The 14,438-nt window shown below is 41.6% G+C and overlaps 2 protein-coding genes across 11 annotated transcripts in view; one reads left to right on the top strand and one right to left on the bottom strand.

The window, feature by feature from the left end:
* The window catches only part of USH1C (USH1 protein network component harmonin), a 52,747-nt gene extending 43,491 nt beyond the window's left edge, over positions 1 to 9,256 (bottom strand). For 2 of the 8 annotated variants that reach the window (XM_030038775.1, XM_030038778.1), the window contains exons 1-4: positions 5,411 to 5,595; positions 5,037 to 5,104; positions 2,926 to 3,069; positions 2,280 to 2,418 (exon numbers count right to left, since the gene is read on the bottom strand). In XM_030038775.1, coding sequence (XP_029894635.1) covers positions 2,280 to 2,418; positions 2,926 to 3,069; positions 5,037 to 5,104; positions 5,411 to 5,479 — 420 coding nt within the window. In that variant the 5' untranslated portion in view covers positions 5,480 to 5,595. Of the gene's footprint in view, positions 1 to 2,279; positions 2,419 to 2,925; positions 3,070 to 5,036; positions 5,105 to 5,410; positions 5,596 to 8,993 lie in introns of those variants that run through there. The other 6 variants (XM_030038780.1, XM_030038781.1, XM_030038779.1 and 3 more) reach the window with 5 other exon arrangements.
* Positions 9,257 to 12,295: 3,039 nt separating this feature from the next.
* Positions 12,296 to 14,438, top strand: part of OTOG (otogelin) — a 110,958-nt gene continuing 108,815 nt past the window's right edge. For all 3 annotated transcript variants that reach the window (XR_003926878.1, XM_030038772.1, XM_030038771.1), the window contains exons 1-3: positions 12,296 to 12,422; positions 12,531 to 12,591; positions 12,721 to 12,775. Coding sequence is in view for 2 of the 3 variants with exons in the window: in XM_030038772.1 (XP_029894632.1) it covers positions 12,371 to 12,422; positions 12,531 to 12,591; positions 12,721 to 12,775 (168 nt within the window). In the remaining variant the exon portion in view is untranslated. The remainder of the gene's footprint in view (positions 12,423 to 12,530; positions 12,592 to 12,720; positions 12,776 to 14,438) is intronic.

The following is a 14,438-nucleotide window of genomic DNA, read 5'->3' as shown; positions in this document are numbered from 1 at the left end:
GTCAAATAAAGCAGGTGGGTGAAATTTCAGAAGCAGTTGGCTTTACTGTGAGACAGCAATTTAGAACAATGGACTGCCTGTCAGCTCTCGTTATTCAGTGGGGTTCAGAAAGCGCCTGGTGCCACCTATTATGAGGGCACTTTAGGCTGAGCTTTAACAGAACACATAAAACAAGTCAGACAGTTACGTGAGCTGTGAAGCACCATCTATTCATATTAATACATACAATCTAACTCGAATAAAGTCATAGTCAGTCTCAAGCATATTTCCCCCTTATTGTCCCTACTTTGTCTGCCCAATTCCAACCACATTCTGAGTTGCAGTACAATTTGCAGAAGCCAGCCCAAAGATCCTTTACAATCCCATTCTCTGTCACCAACATGTAGTACAATGGCCTCAGTTACAGAAAGCCAGTACGGCCTTTTTGCGTACTGAAAATTGACATCCTTACAGTAGCCCAACAACCGAGCATAACTCCTTATCTATCATGTCAATACATTAGTCTGAAACAAGCAGAGAAGCAGAGCTGCAACACAGCATTAAGATGAACGTACTAGCATGACAGTTTAAGACAGTGGCTATTAAGTCCTTTATTGCTCAGCATCATTAATGCCTTCCAGTATTTTCCAGGAGATGTTTTCAAAAACCACGTAAGTGACCCGTCTTTGTCTTTTTCTCAGTTTTCTAGCAGTGGAGGAAGGATGCAGCTGGAATCTCTCTACTGAGCTGATCACAATCCAGGAACAACTCTCTTGTCTACACTTCCCATTCTCACTGTGCAACGTAGCACACAAAGTACACAAGCTTTTGTAGTGCAAACTCTAGGAAGGTGCATCGATGTCCTTCTCTGGAGTTACCCACTAGCAAATCCCATACTTAGAAGTAGGCTACCAACACATCCAGCACAGTGTGATGTCCTATGTCACTCTCTCAATTCTAACTAAATACAGAATTTGTGGGGGCATATTCCCTGAATTTGTGGTTTTGTTGAAAGAAGGAGCTTCTAACAGCATCCAGGGAGCCAGTCATTTGCCTGTCCAGAGCAGGCCGCCAGAAGTTGGGACTAATTCAATGGTGAATCTGAATTAGTGAATGGGATATATAGGTACGAATGCACAAACAAAAGGGCACATGCATGTATGCAGACAGGAATATTTAAATAAATTTTAGAAAGCTCTCAGCAAGAATTATACAAACATGGAAACCTAACTTTGACTGCCTTGTTGACAGAGCTTTTTTCTTTTTTTAATCTAAAAGAGTCGCAGGGTTACACTGAAGCATATCTACAAAACACATTAGTTTAATTAAACACTGTAATGAATCATGCCAGTCTAATACATTTTGGACTAGAATTAAATATAATCCTTAAACATCAATACTTCCAGCAACTATTCAGTTGACAAGCTGAAATTAGCCAGGCATATCAGCCTTTCTACTCAAACACAGACCTTTAATACACCTTATCAGCTTCGAAAGCATAGAAAGATGCAGACATTTGCCATAGCAATGGCTCACTTCTCTCTTCACCAAGGTATATACAAGCAAAAAACGACACATTCAAAAAAACCAAACACCCAAAACTTCATTAATACAAATTGCATAAGTACCAATTTAGGAAAAATGTGTTTCTACACATAATTATTTTTGCCAGCCTTTTTACAGTTCATGTATCTAAAATTCAATCACTGAAAGTGCAATTCCATGCAGTACAAAGGATACTGGAAATGGTTAAAAATAGGTTCTTTCTTTTGTGCACTTCCATTGCATAAACCAAAACCCCCAGCATTTATACATGAAGTTCAGATAAACGTTTCATTACACAAATTATATCTGTGCAAGGTGGAATTATCATTTTTAGTATTTATATGCTCTGTTCTACATTTAATCAGAATTTGGCAACTTAAAACACTTTTCCACAGTCTAGTTAGAGATCTTTCTTTCCACCCGCTTACATTTAACTGTTGCTACTCATGAAGTATAAACACTCCAGAAAGCCCTTCTATCTTCAAAAGTTATCATATCCCAAATAAAAAAAAAAAAGTTTACATATCATGAAAATTGGTGAATAGGAAAGAATAATTTTAATAACTTGATTCACCATTGGTATAATGGTATTTAATATGGCACTGACTTACATATTTTATGAATTTTATTACAAGTGACAAAGAGCTTAGCAATAGCTATTTCTAAATATTAAAGAACAATTCTTACTGGCTGCTTCCCTAACATTGTAGCAAAAGGCTTTCTGCAGAGAGCAGCCATGAACATAATTTTATTACCTGAAGTCCAACATTGTCTGCCTGTCCTCCTTTAACTAACTGGGAGATGAAGAGGCCACAGCTAAATTCCACTCCACCTCTCACACTTATTCCAAGTCCTTCAGGATGCGAACGATCCAATCTCACCTCTTTCAGCTTTCTGCAAAAATAGAACATACTTGACTATTCAGCTGCATAACACTTTGTGGCAATAATGTTTCATATGAAGGTTACACATTATTTTTCTTTTATAACATTTAGGCATGAAAAAAAGCAAGCTGACTGAAGTTTGGACGGATGTATGTTAGCTAAAGCCATCAAGTATTTTTCACAAGAAAAGACATCTGCAACCATTGAAGCTGTCTGCTTCTAAAAGGTTAGAGCTACAGGAATTTTTTTATTATTAAATGCAGGAAAAATGAGAAAAAGATTGTTTCACCTGGAAAGCATCGCTTTTGACTCCCTTACACTGCTTTTATTAGATTAAGCTACTTGGCAATCAATTTCAGGTAGCTCAAAACTGTTCTTGTAGCAAACATAGCAAAAGTAAAAAAATTATGCCCAGCTCTACACAGGTGACTGATATTTTACTTGAAGTTTGTCTGAAAACTCAGTCAGTATTTCCTGCTTGTATTTAACTTAGCTGCATTGCTCTGCATTCTCTTACCGTGATCTTTTGGGTGTAAGCTGATCATATTCCACCTGATGTTTTAATGGGATAAGTGGGCGGATAGCATCAAATAGAGGCAATCTGCTGGGTTCATTAATCACAAGTTTTAGGTCCCCCACAAGCACTGGGAGATTCATAGATCTATAAAAACACAGTGAGAAAACAAGCACAGGTAATCAACACACCAATGCAAAGCACCATTTAATAACTTGCTGTACATGTGGCTTCAATGTTTCCATGCCCCTACAACCTACTAAAAAAGTTACTTATGCAGATACTGGTTTAACCAAAGCCAAATAGCCTCTGAGAAAGCAAGCCTTCCATAAGCAAAGAAGAATAACAACTACCTCCTTCAAAATAACTGAAATCTCCTAAATATTGCCTTTAAGGTCACACACATTACTTTTATAGACGACATCTTTAATTTCAGAGTCCCCAAAAGATTTATGGAACTGTTTGGAAATAACTTTCTAGATCAGATATACCTGCCTACTAGATTTTTGTTTCCTTACTAGTTAGCAATCCTTCTAAGTGAATCTAGGTTACAAGCTCCTTCCTCTTCTGAACTTCGGGGACTGACAAATTGTTTTGATCCAGGAAAAAAAATCATGAAGCTTAGTAACTAGAGCAAAGATTTATTTTAAATTTTAAATTTTTTTTCAATCAAAATTGAAGGGCCATCAACCAATAAACAAAATCTACAGAAGTTAAACCACTGTGAACATCTGTCTTATGAGAGCTAGGCAAAGTAGCCTCCTTGATATTGTCAGCACTGAGATAGTTAGAGGTCTAGAAAGTGTACTTTGTTGCCCAGCTGCAAGAGTGGAAGAACAGCTCTCTAAGGTTCAGTGGAGCTATTCCTACACAACCTCCAGTTAAACTTAGGCTATATTATTTGCTGTTCCCTCTCTTAAAATTTACATTTCCTGGCATACAATATTTCTGAGGCATATGCATTGACAATATGGATCAGGAATGCATATTACATGGGATTAGAGGTCAAATACTTTTAGAAATGCTATTCACAGTGAAGCGGACATTCAACGTTAATTCCAACAGCAATTGCACATATTTTTGCCCTGGAATACTTCATATTGTATTCCAAAAGAGTGATACATCATCAACATACATTCACAGAGATATTGGAAGTTTTGCTCAAGTCATTGCAATTTTGGAAATTGAAGAAAAGTTACTATATGCATTGTTAATTTTGTAACTGCAAGAAGATTTTAAATAATTAAGAGCTACTGAATCAACCAGCTTTCCAAACAACAGGCTGTATGAATGGATTAGCAATTAGACAGACATGAGTGAAACTGAATCAGATATGCAGCTGAATACACCCATAACTATAGCTCAGTGCAAACATCAGATGGAAATGTCTATGTTTCACTCAGCTGAGATGCTATTAATTAAAATATGAATGGAAACAATGTCTGTCAGAGCCACTTGTCTATGATGAGTGGAAAATACATTCTCATCTTCTGTGAAAAACAACGGATCAGATACTGATCTCATTTGCAATGATACAGGTCCTAAGCAATGGTGGTTTAAATCAGTTCAGTAAAAGGATTGGTAATAGGCCTAGCACCTTACCATTTTTTTCCCATTATGTCATAATAAGACAGAGTTGTTAAACATACCAACAGATTCCCAGACTAAATTTTTTCAGCCTTCAGATAAAAAAGTTGCAAAGAATTTTTTATCTAAGTAGTTAGCAAAAATCTTTGAAAAGCAAACTCAATGAAAGCCTCTGTTGCAAGTAAGCATTACTTGGAAATATTAATGAATTTGATTAATGCTCTCTTCCTGTTTCCTAAGAACAGTTTTATAATCCAAGTGCTTTCCCCACCCCCCCAATACGAATCCACCAAATTCTTTTACAAAACTGCCAAGTCATAATTTCTGGGTGATTACAGATATGCTCCTTCTGTGTCTGCAAGCTACACTGTAAAATTATAAGACTTCATTAAACAAAATAAAAGCTATCACTTCAACTGCTTTTCTAGTAGCATGTAGAAAGACCACTTAAAATCTTAATTATTCACTCTTCACATTTAAAAGCATTAGTAAAATTCTACACAAACATATATAAAGCTAGATCTTACTGGTGGTACATCCGCAGCACATCATAAAGGTAATCCTTTTCCGCTTCATTGTCAATTAGTAGATTAACCTGAAAACCCAAGAATATTGTTCTAAATCTCTGACTAAATAGCCACAACTGTTGAACATACAAGACATTCACAAATTCTTAAGCCATAGAGCAAAGATTTCAATAAGGAAAGACTTTTTTTTTTTTTTTTTTTTAAAGATAAACACTTTTTTGCAGTAGAGTATTACCTCACAATGTGAGACTTATAAAAAGACTTTCTAAAATCAGTATTACAACAATTGGGCAAGGTGGTAAATACTGATGTATTCTCTATGCTACATTTCCTTCAGCAGTAATATTATTACAATAATATCGTATTTGCCTTACCTGATAATCACTGTATTGTTGAATAAATGTTTTCAGAAACCTTTTTGGCCATTCATTAATATAGCACATGCTGTCACAGATAAAACCACCACACCGAGATAATTATAATCTATGTTCTGTCATCCAAACCACTGATTTCAGGATCTCACTTATAACATTATGCAAACTGCTACACTACTGTTTCTCTTTGCTCCAGCTCTTAACTGACAGAACTTGCTAGTTATTCTTTCCTCCCCCACTAATAGTACATTTACTTAAACCAGTGTCATATTACTATGCCTGCTCTTGGATAATTACAGTAAAATAAAGCAACCCCCCCCCCCCGCCCAAGAATTCTTATATGAGTTCAATTTATATTCAGTGACACTAAGACCCCTGCTGATCTTATTTGGAGTGAGAGGTCACATCACATTACTTTTACATTTGGACAAGCTTAATGTTTAGGAAAACAATTTACATCTGACCTAGAGGCTAATATTACTGTGACGTGAAGTCTGAGGACCAATTTGCATACTTAAAGAAAGGCCCTTTCTTTCTAGACTTGCAATGTATTTAGTTTAGAACATAACACAAACCATGTTTCATATTCCCTTTGTCCCTTTTGGCTCTCTAAGCCAGCAAGACTCCACATACAGGTGGTTTTCTATTACGTCTCCTCTGGAAAAAGACACTTTCAAAACACCTAAAGGCCAAAAAGCTACATGCAGGACAAGATTGCTTGACAGCAACACTGCTGAGTAAACCAATTTATTCATAGTGAATTTCAAAACACAGAAGAAAAAGTATGCCTTAAAAGGAAATAAATGGTTGCAATCAAAACCAACTGGTTCACCAATAGTGTACACAGACTCAAGGCAAGGTGATACATGTAAAACTAAGTCCAACATCCATTTTTCCCTTCCCCATCAGGAAAAATACAACATATAAGTCAGCTTTGGTTCTGGTATACAGAACTCAATCCCTAGTGCTAGCTAAGATACAGCAGGAGCAGCGTCTCATGAAGAACATTAAATAAGCACATCAGCCCTACACAGCAAAGAGCAAAACCATCATCAGTTTTTCTCCTGATTGGCAGAGCAGCCAATAACAACATTACATTTTTCTGCTGATATGCTAGCTGACAGACACATGTCCCACTCCCTCTCAGGAACTGGAGGGCCATATCTAAATTCTGCCATTTCTTCTCACAAAACATTCAGTCCTCCTGTTTGATTCCTGTACCAGCAACTTGCTGGTACTCTAACAAAAACAAACACCCAAGTAACTTCTTACATATTCAGAATGCTACAGCTGGGTTAATTTTCCTGGGCCATCTCTCTAATTAGGTCATTCTTCTTCTGCTGCCTTCTATTCCATCAATTATCACTTCATTGTAGCCACCTGCATCTCTTACCATTTTCATAATTCATTAACTCCTTAGGACAGAGTCTTACTTTAGACATACACTTTACCTCAGCTTATCAACAGCTTCTAAGAGCTCACTCTAATTTCACAAATCCTAAGAAACATGCCCCCACATGTTAAGAAAAAAAAAATTAAAAAATCAGTGGTAACACAATGTAATTTGGATCAGAAAAGTATTTTAGTATCTCTCTATTTCTCAAGACAATAACTGTGGAGGTATGGGATAGATGATTTCACAGCTTTTAAACCAAGAATATTAAAAAACCATCTGGACATGGTCCTGGGCAACCTGCTTGAGGTGGCCCTGCTTGAGCAGGGGAGTTGGAGCAGATGACCTCCAGAGGTCACTTCCAACCTCAAACTTTCCGTGATTATTTAAGGGTATCTTCATAGTAGCTGTGTAGTTTACAATCCTAGAACACAAACAGAGAGTTGCTTATGCTCTATTTCTCACTATATAAATTGCACTGTTTTTCATAAAAATTAATGAGTCATCACAAAAACTGTACCTACATACAAAAGAAAAATAAAATTTGGCAACATGACTATATAAGCTTATTCAGCAGAATAGAAGTTGGGGGGGGTGTTTTTTGGTGTGGAAAATATTCAGATTACAGTAATGCACTACTGTAGCACTAGCCCACTCTGTCAGCTTTCAAAGAATAATATAAAGTTCTATTTAAACTACACAGCCTCTGAAAAACTGAGGGAAATGGAAGAACTGGCCAATATATTTGCATATATTTTATATTTTGCATTGCTGCTTGGTTGATAGGGAGAACTGATTAAAATTACTAAGAAAAAAATAATATGGAAGCAGCAAATAATTGAGGAAACTCAGATCCTGTGGCTGAGCATTTTCACTGTTTTGATACAGAAAAAGTATCCAAGACATTAAACTTGCCACAGAATCCACTAGAAGCAGGATGATACAAAATAATTTAAAGAAAAGACCTGTTCCAGTATCCTCTTACTCAGATGAAGTTTTCACTCAGATATGCATCTTACTTATTGCACCAACAAACACTGACAGTAAGTCTTACGTTATTGGGGTGGGACTAGAATGATTTATGAATTATAGCAGCAGTGAAAGGGAAAAGGTTTAAAGTTCAAGATGGTAACTATGTGCCTAGGAACCAGAGTCTTTATAGATATGTTGTACAACCCACTGCTGAGTTACACAGTAATAGGTAGCAAGGCAGAAATAACTTGCTAGATGGCTGTAGTCATCACTACAGAGTACCCAGGTCCTTAATGTTTTTGAACTTCAGTTTGCCATATAGGTGTTTTTTTGCAGCTCTTCTACTTCATTACAACAATTCTTTGACGGTTTTATTACCAGGTGATACTTCTATAAAACAGAACATTGCACTACTTAGAAGAAACTCCATTCCCTAGCTGACTAAAAAAACCCAATGCACCTCCCCCACAAAAAAAAAAACCCAAAAACAAACCACCTCAAAACAGTACTGAAAACTTTAGTGTGAGAGAGTCTTAAATGGATATGGAAAAACATCTCTTAGATGTGTAAATCATTCCTTCCCCTCCTGTCCTTAAATAGAGCTTTTTGAGCTTACTTTGCTCGTAGGATTTTGAGCTCTATTGAGCACTTATTTGACTGGGTAAATGTCAAAATGACGTGCCACGCAGACTGAACCTCTCCATGTATCAAGTGCATTTGCACATGACTGCACATGCACAATTGCACTCGTGAATGTTAAGGCGGAACCGACGTCTTCTGAGCAGCGGCTGGCAGCGCGCAGGACTGCGAATGTGACCTGCCTGGGCCTGGACTTCAGCACCTGCACTTTTGCCATCCCTGAACTGGGCTGGGTGCAACATTTTTTACGTGACATTAAAATAAAGTTAATTGTATCAAGCCCCGAAAAAGCTCACGCACGGGGGAACGTTCTTCCTCTTCTGTCCCTGCCTTTTCAAGGGCTTTAAGTTTTACAATCGCCCTCTCACAGTTGGCTGCCACCCTCTTTTCCGCGCCATTGGGGCGGCAGCGCGAAGCGCCCCGAGCTTCTCCCTTCCCCGCCGCTCGCTCTGGCACACAGGCAGCCGCGCTCCAGCCCGCCGCCTCGCCTCCCTCCGGGCCGCGGGGCAGCAGCTCTGCCCACAGCCCGTGGCGAAGCGAGCCCGGGCACCGGCGGGTCCCGCGGCCCCGCTCTCTTACCTTGTGCCGGAACTCACGGGCGACCCGGCGCTCCATGGTGCGCGGGTGCTGCGCGGGTGCGGGCGGTGCGGGGAGCGGCTGCGCCGGCGAGGCCGCGCCCCGGGGCGGTGGGAGGCGCGCCCGCCGCCCACAGCGCCCGCGGCCCCCGGCCTCCGCCGCCGCCGCTGCCCTACCTCGCCGCGTAAGCGGTGCGAGCCGCCGGGCAGCGATAACCTCCCTGCGACCCCCGGCTTTGGTTGTTTCGGGCCAAAGCAAAAGGAAAAGAAAAAGAGAAGCCCCCCCCCCCCCCCCCCCCCCCGCGCCGCGAGTCACCTGGACTTTTCCCTGGGCTGATTCTTACAACTGGTGCTTCTCATACAGCACGGAGCTCATACCCAAACTGCTCTTTTGTATTTGTAGGTATGTATGTCACTAGCCCTACTAGTTAAGAAAAGCACGAAGATGTGAAATTTAAAGCATGCTAACACCTGGGGGGGAGGGGGGAGAAGAACCATTTGCTTCAACACGTTGCTGTACTGCAAACAATCTCAATTCTTATTTTTAGGTAAGCAGGGTGAATCTGATGTATCGCTGTCTAAGTCTGATTTCCACCAGCCTTTCCCACTACAGAATATCTGTGAGTAACTGCCTAAGAATCAAGGTCAGAGTACCTGAAAAGGAGCCTGTTTCAGACTAATCTCTTTTAGGTAATTTTGTCTTGGGCTGGTTCTTCTCCCACATTCCCTAATGTAATACACAACAACAAAGACTTCTGCAATCAAGGCTAGAAGCGAGTGGAGGAGACCTGCTAACTTATGTCCCTTAGTCTCCCTGAAGAATCAGCTTTACCCATATAATTCCAGAGAGAACGGGGTTTACGTAAGCACAGGTAGCTTACCTACTCCTTCCAACAGAGTGGAAACTTGTATGGATCCATATAAAGGGATGATAAAAAAATTCCATAGTGCCAAATACAAACTGGAATCTGTTTTATTATTTCTGTGTGATAACCTTTGTAAGCTACACCAGCTCCTTTAGAAATTGCTCTTAACCCTTTCAGAAGATGGCTTTGCTGTATCGGAACATTTCAATGGTATGTATACTACCCCTTTCTCCTATGAGGTGTCAGGAATAAAAGAGGAATGCATTTTAAGGCTGTGGACAAACAAATACAAAAACTGTCTTCAGAAAACAATTTTCTCTTAGAAGTGCAACTACTAGTATGCAAATCATTTGTCTTCTACCTAAGTTCCAGTACCACACAATATTGAAAGGCTATTCTATCCAAGCATCAGACACACAGCTATAGAATTTCTTCCCTGCATATGCAAAACAAAATTGTCTTATATTTGAAAAGAGAAGGGAGGAGGTACATGAAATTTAAAGGACACATAAAATACTATGTATGTTTCCTTTAAATTTACATATCGACTGTAACAGTCATTGATATCTATCAATCGCTTCTAGAAGACTACAGGAATAGATCTTTTACAAGCTGAAAGTTATGTACATTTGAAAGAAAGTAACTTTTTTTTTATCATGTATATAAATTTTCCAGGAGTCAGAAACTCCTCCATGTAGTAAAACATTGTGGAATTAACTTCATTTGGTGATGTGAAAACTGCTCTCAATCATCAGGTACAGGACACACCACAGAAAGGATAATGAACCTGGTGGGCTGTTAGTCTGCTCTGTTATGTGAATTCCTGTGCTCTATTGTGCACAAATACAAAGCAAACAAACCCACAAAGCTATCCCATGCTCCAAAACTGGAAGATTGATAATCAGTAAATTTATGAGATGGTTCTGAAGTTTCCATTACTTCAAATATGTCATATTAAAAGACAGTACAATTATGACTGTTTGTTAGTTTTAGATAATGAAATCTTTCATACCAAGAAATCAAATTGCATCTAAATTAGCTTTAAACTAGTTTCAGTTATTGTTTGCTATTGGTGGCGTTAAGGGAAAATGAATAAAGTGGACAGCCCATTTAGTAGGCAAAGAAATACATTAAAATGTGTGTTGTGTAAACTGATTCCTGTTGCTTTTGATCTACTTTCTCTACTTCCATTAATGTAACCTGGATCAGAGCAAGTGCACCGAAGCCAAGTGCATAGTGCATTCAGAGCAGCTGGGCTCTGCTACAGGCTGAGCCTAGCACATAATTCTAAAAATCTGTTTGGGGTTATTGGGAAAAGGCTGTGCTAAAGTTAAAGAATATCTTTTCTGTCTCATTTTCTTTTCTCTCATATACATTCTCCATCCAACACTTACACGAGAGAACAGAATTCTCAGTGAAAACATCACTAGTTTTCCATCATTTCATTAGAAATGAAACACTTGTTGCAGCAAGAAACACAATCCACAGGGACAAATTACAAAGGCAGAAAAGAGATCCTTTTAATGACTTACTGTTAACAGACTTCCCGAAGCAGTCAGAAAAGGCCCCTTTTCATCTGAGACAGTTTCTCACCTGGTATGAGCAGCTTCTAAAGCTTCTGTTATAAGATATGCAAACCTGAAGAATGATGGGGAGAGAGGCAGCAGCAGATGGGAAAGGGAAAAGAACAGAAAAAAGGCAAAAGCAATAGGAAGAGGGAAGAGAAAAGGGGAGAAAAATAATGGAAAGAAGGTAAAACAGACAGCAAAATTTAATCACAAGGAAAAAAAAAGAACCTGCAAAAGGGTCCACAGAGAGCTCCAAGTTCAAGAGCGTCAATTTATAGTAACAAAAAGTTATCAGAAGCTATGGAAATAATCCATACACATTAGCTGCATGCTGCATTCAGTTCATGTCCTACTCGTGCCTCTCATTACTCAAGTTCTGACACTTTTTTTCAGTGGGTCGGGGCCAATGGTCCGTGTTAAGCATCGACCACGTTCGCTGCCTCTCAGCACAAGCAGGCAGCTCTCCGCAAACAGGCAGCTTTCAGCCCTGCGACGTTCCCAGGAGCAAAGGCAAAGCCCCGGGTTCGTTCGCGTCAGAGGCGGGGCGCAGCCTTAACACCGCACCCCACCGCGGAGGTTTGAGTTCTTCCTGAGAAGCCGTGACGCTAATCGTTTCCTAAACCCCAGAAGGGCGGAAAAGTGGAAATAAGCGTGGGGAGCCGGCGAGGTCGGCGCCCGGCACCGGCACTTAGGGAGAAGCGTTAGTGGGGCCGGAGCTGTCCCGCTGTGGGGACAGCAGCCGGCCTGGGGCCGGCAGCCCCGCTGCAGAGCGAGGGGTGGTGTCCGGGGTGGGTGCTCGGGGAAGGGCCGGGGGCGGAAGGCGGGCGGGCGGCTGATAAACCCCTTGGCCGCCCCGCCCGGGAGGGCGGGATGAGCTTAGGGCGCAGGTAGCGGCCGGCGCTGAGGCCCGCAGCTCCGCGGGAAGCCGCTGCCGCCCGTCAGCCCGCATGGAGGCCCGGCTCCTCCTCGGGGCGCTGCTGTGCGCCTGGCTGCTGCCGGGTGAGCCTCCCGCCGGGCAGGGCGCGGGGACGGGACGGGAGGGAGGGAGGAAGGAAAGAAGGACAGGGCAGTCCTGACCATCGCTAACCTGCCGCCTTTGCCTTCCAGTCCCGTCTCCGTGGGGCGCCCGGGCGCAGCTGCCTGCCGGCGATGACCTACCGCTCCCCAGGTAAGAGCCAGCCGGGGTACAGCGGGGCTCCTTTATCGCCGCTGAGGTGCGCGGCCGGGCGGGCAGCAGCCCTGAGGCGGGGTGGGCTGCCCGGGCCGAGCAAACCCTGACTTGTTCTCTTGCCCTCAGCCGAGGCAGTGCCGCGGGACTTCGGAGAGGGGGTGGCCTCGCCGCGGCGACCCAGGTAGGGGGCGCGGGCCAGGCGCTGTGAGGGGCGGCGGGCGGGCACGACGGGGCCGGGCGTTGCGGCGCCTTTTTGGGGAGACGAGGCTGCCGGAACCTGCGGCTTTTCTCTGAGGAGCCCCCCGCGAGGAGAGCAGCCCCTTCCCGCGGTCGGTTGCCTCGAATCTCAGTGCGACCAGGGCTGATGAGGCGATACGGTGCCGTCGGTCGTGGCCCAAGATGGCGCCTGGCGTTCCCGCGCTGCGCCGCCGCCTGGCGTGACCCTTCTGAGGGGTGGTTGGCGGCGCCGGTCTGAGGGACGGGTGTTCTGGTTGTCATCAGAATAACGTGTTTGTCATAGCTTACCTGCATATATCTGTACATTACCACAATACTGTCAGTATTTCTGATGAGCTTTAGCTCATTCAGAAATAGTTATGTGTCAGATGAAGCATCCTTGTTCCAAGGAAAGCTGAGGTCTGGTCTGGCTCATCCAGCAATAATCGCTTTGTGGGAGCCTTTTCTCGGTAAAAGTAAATGAGCTGGCAGTATCAGATCACGACAACTCAGTACTGGTTTTTGGATGTGGTTTATCTTGGCAACCCGACTATATCATTCGTGGTGTGTTGCTGAAATGTAATTAGGGTGTGTGGTTCCCACTCCCTTGTTCGAGGGTGGGAAAAGGGAAGTTTGCTTTGTAGCCCTTGTTCACAGCTCTACAGAGGAGTCACCTTTTTTTCTGATTTCTCCCTGCTTTTTCTGGGAAGAGCTTAGCAGAGAGAAAAATGTGCCACATAACTGCAAACAGGTAACAAAATCGACCACCAATAAGAGCAAATGCTTGTGGATTGACATTCCCCACCCCCAAGAATTCAAGATACAGTAATAGACTTTGTTTCCTTCTATACTAGTCAACTGAGCAGAAATCTTCAGTAAGAAATATGCTTAGGAGAAAGTAAGAAAAAAAATTCAGTGTTAGTTTTAAAAAGGTAATAACCTGAAGAGTAGTTGTTCTAGCCATTTGAACTGTCTAAAACTAAGAATAATGCATTTTTACAAGTTCTTGCTTTTAATAAACTTCTTCAAGAGGAAGAGATAAAGCAACACTAAGCAATGGTGGTTAAGCCGTCTGCAGAATTTTACGTCCATGAAGACTTAGTTAATGACATAGCTTCTGAGATCAGTTGTCAGTCAAATGTCTAAATGGGTATTTAGAACACAGAAAAGACCTGCTATTTTAAAAATACTGTGCAGAATTGTGCACAGGACTGAGAAATTTGAATGATAAAACTAGGCCATGAAAATTAAATGCAGTAAATCTAACCAAGGCCATAGGTAAAATTATGTAGACATAGCTGGTGTTGTTTATAATGTTATTTTGGAAATATTTTGCTCGGTGATTTGTATCGCTGTCGACATCATACATTGTAGCTAATGCTGTTTTTTAACAGATACTGTATTTGTCACTGAATTTTCCTTAATGAAAACTGTATTTTATAATTAATGTGCCACTAAAATATGAACATTTTAGAAGATAGAGCTGCTGCTCTTCGTGAGGTGAAGAAATAATATGAAATGTTTGTAACATTTGTGTTACTGTATTAAGTAAACCAGGTAAATGTAATTAGATGCTTCATATATAACCATATGACAAAATATCAACTGTTTTCTGTAACTTAGCTAAG

Source organism: Aquila chrysaetos, chromosome 16 (assembly GCF_900496995.4).
Source record: "Aquila chrysaetos chrysaetos chromosome 16, bAquChr1.4, whole genome shotgun sequence".
In the NCBI taxonomy this organism is placed as follows: Eukaryota; Metazoa; Chordata; class Aves; order Accipitriformes; family Accipitridae; genus Aquila; species Aquila chrysaetos.
This window is presented reverse-complemented; position numbering and strand designations above follow the sequence as displayed.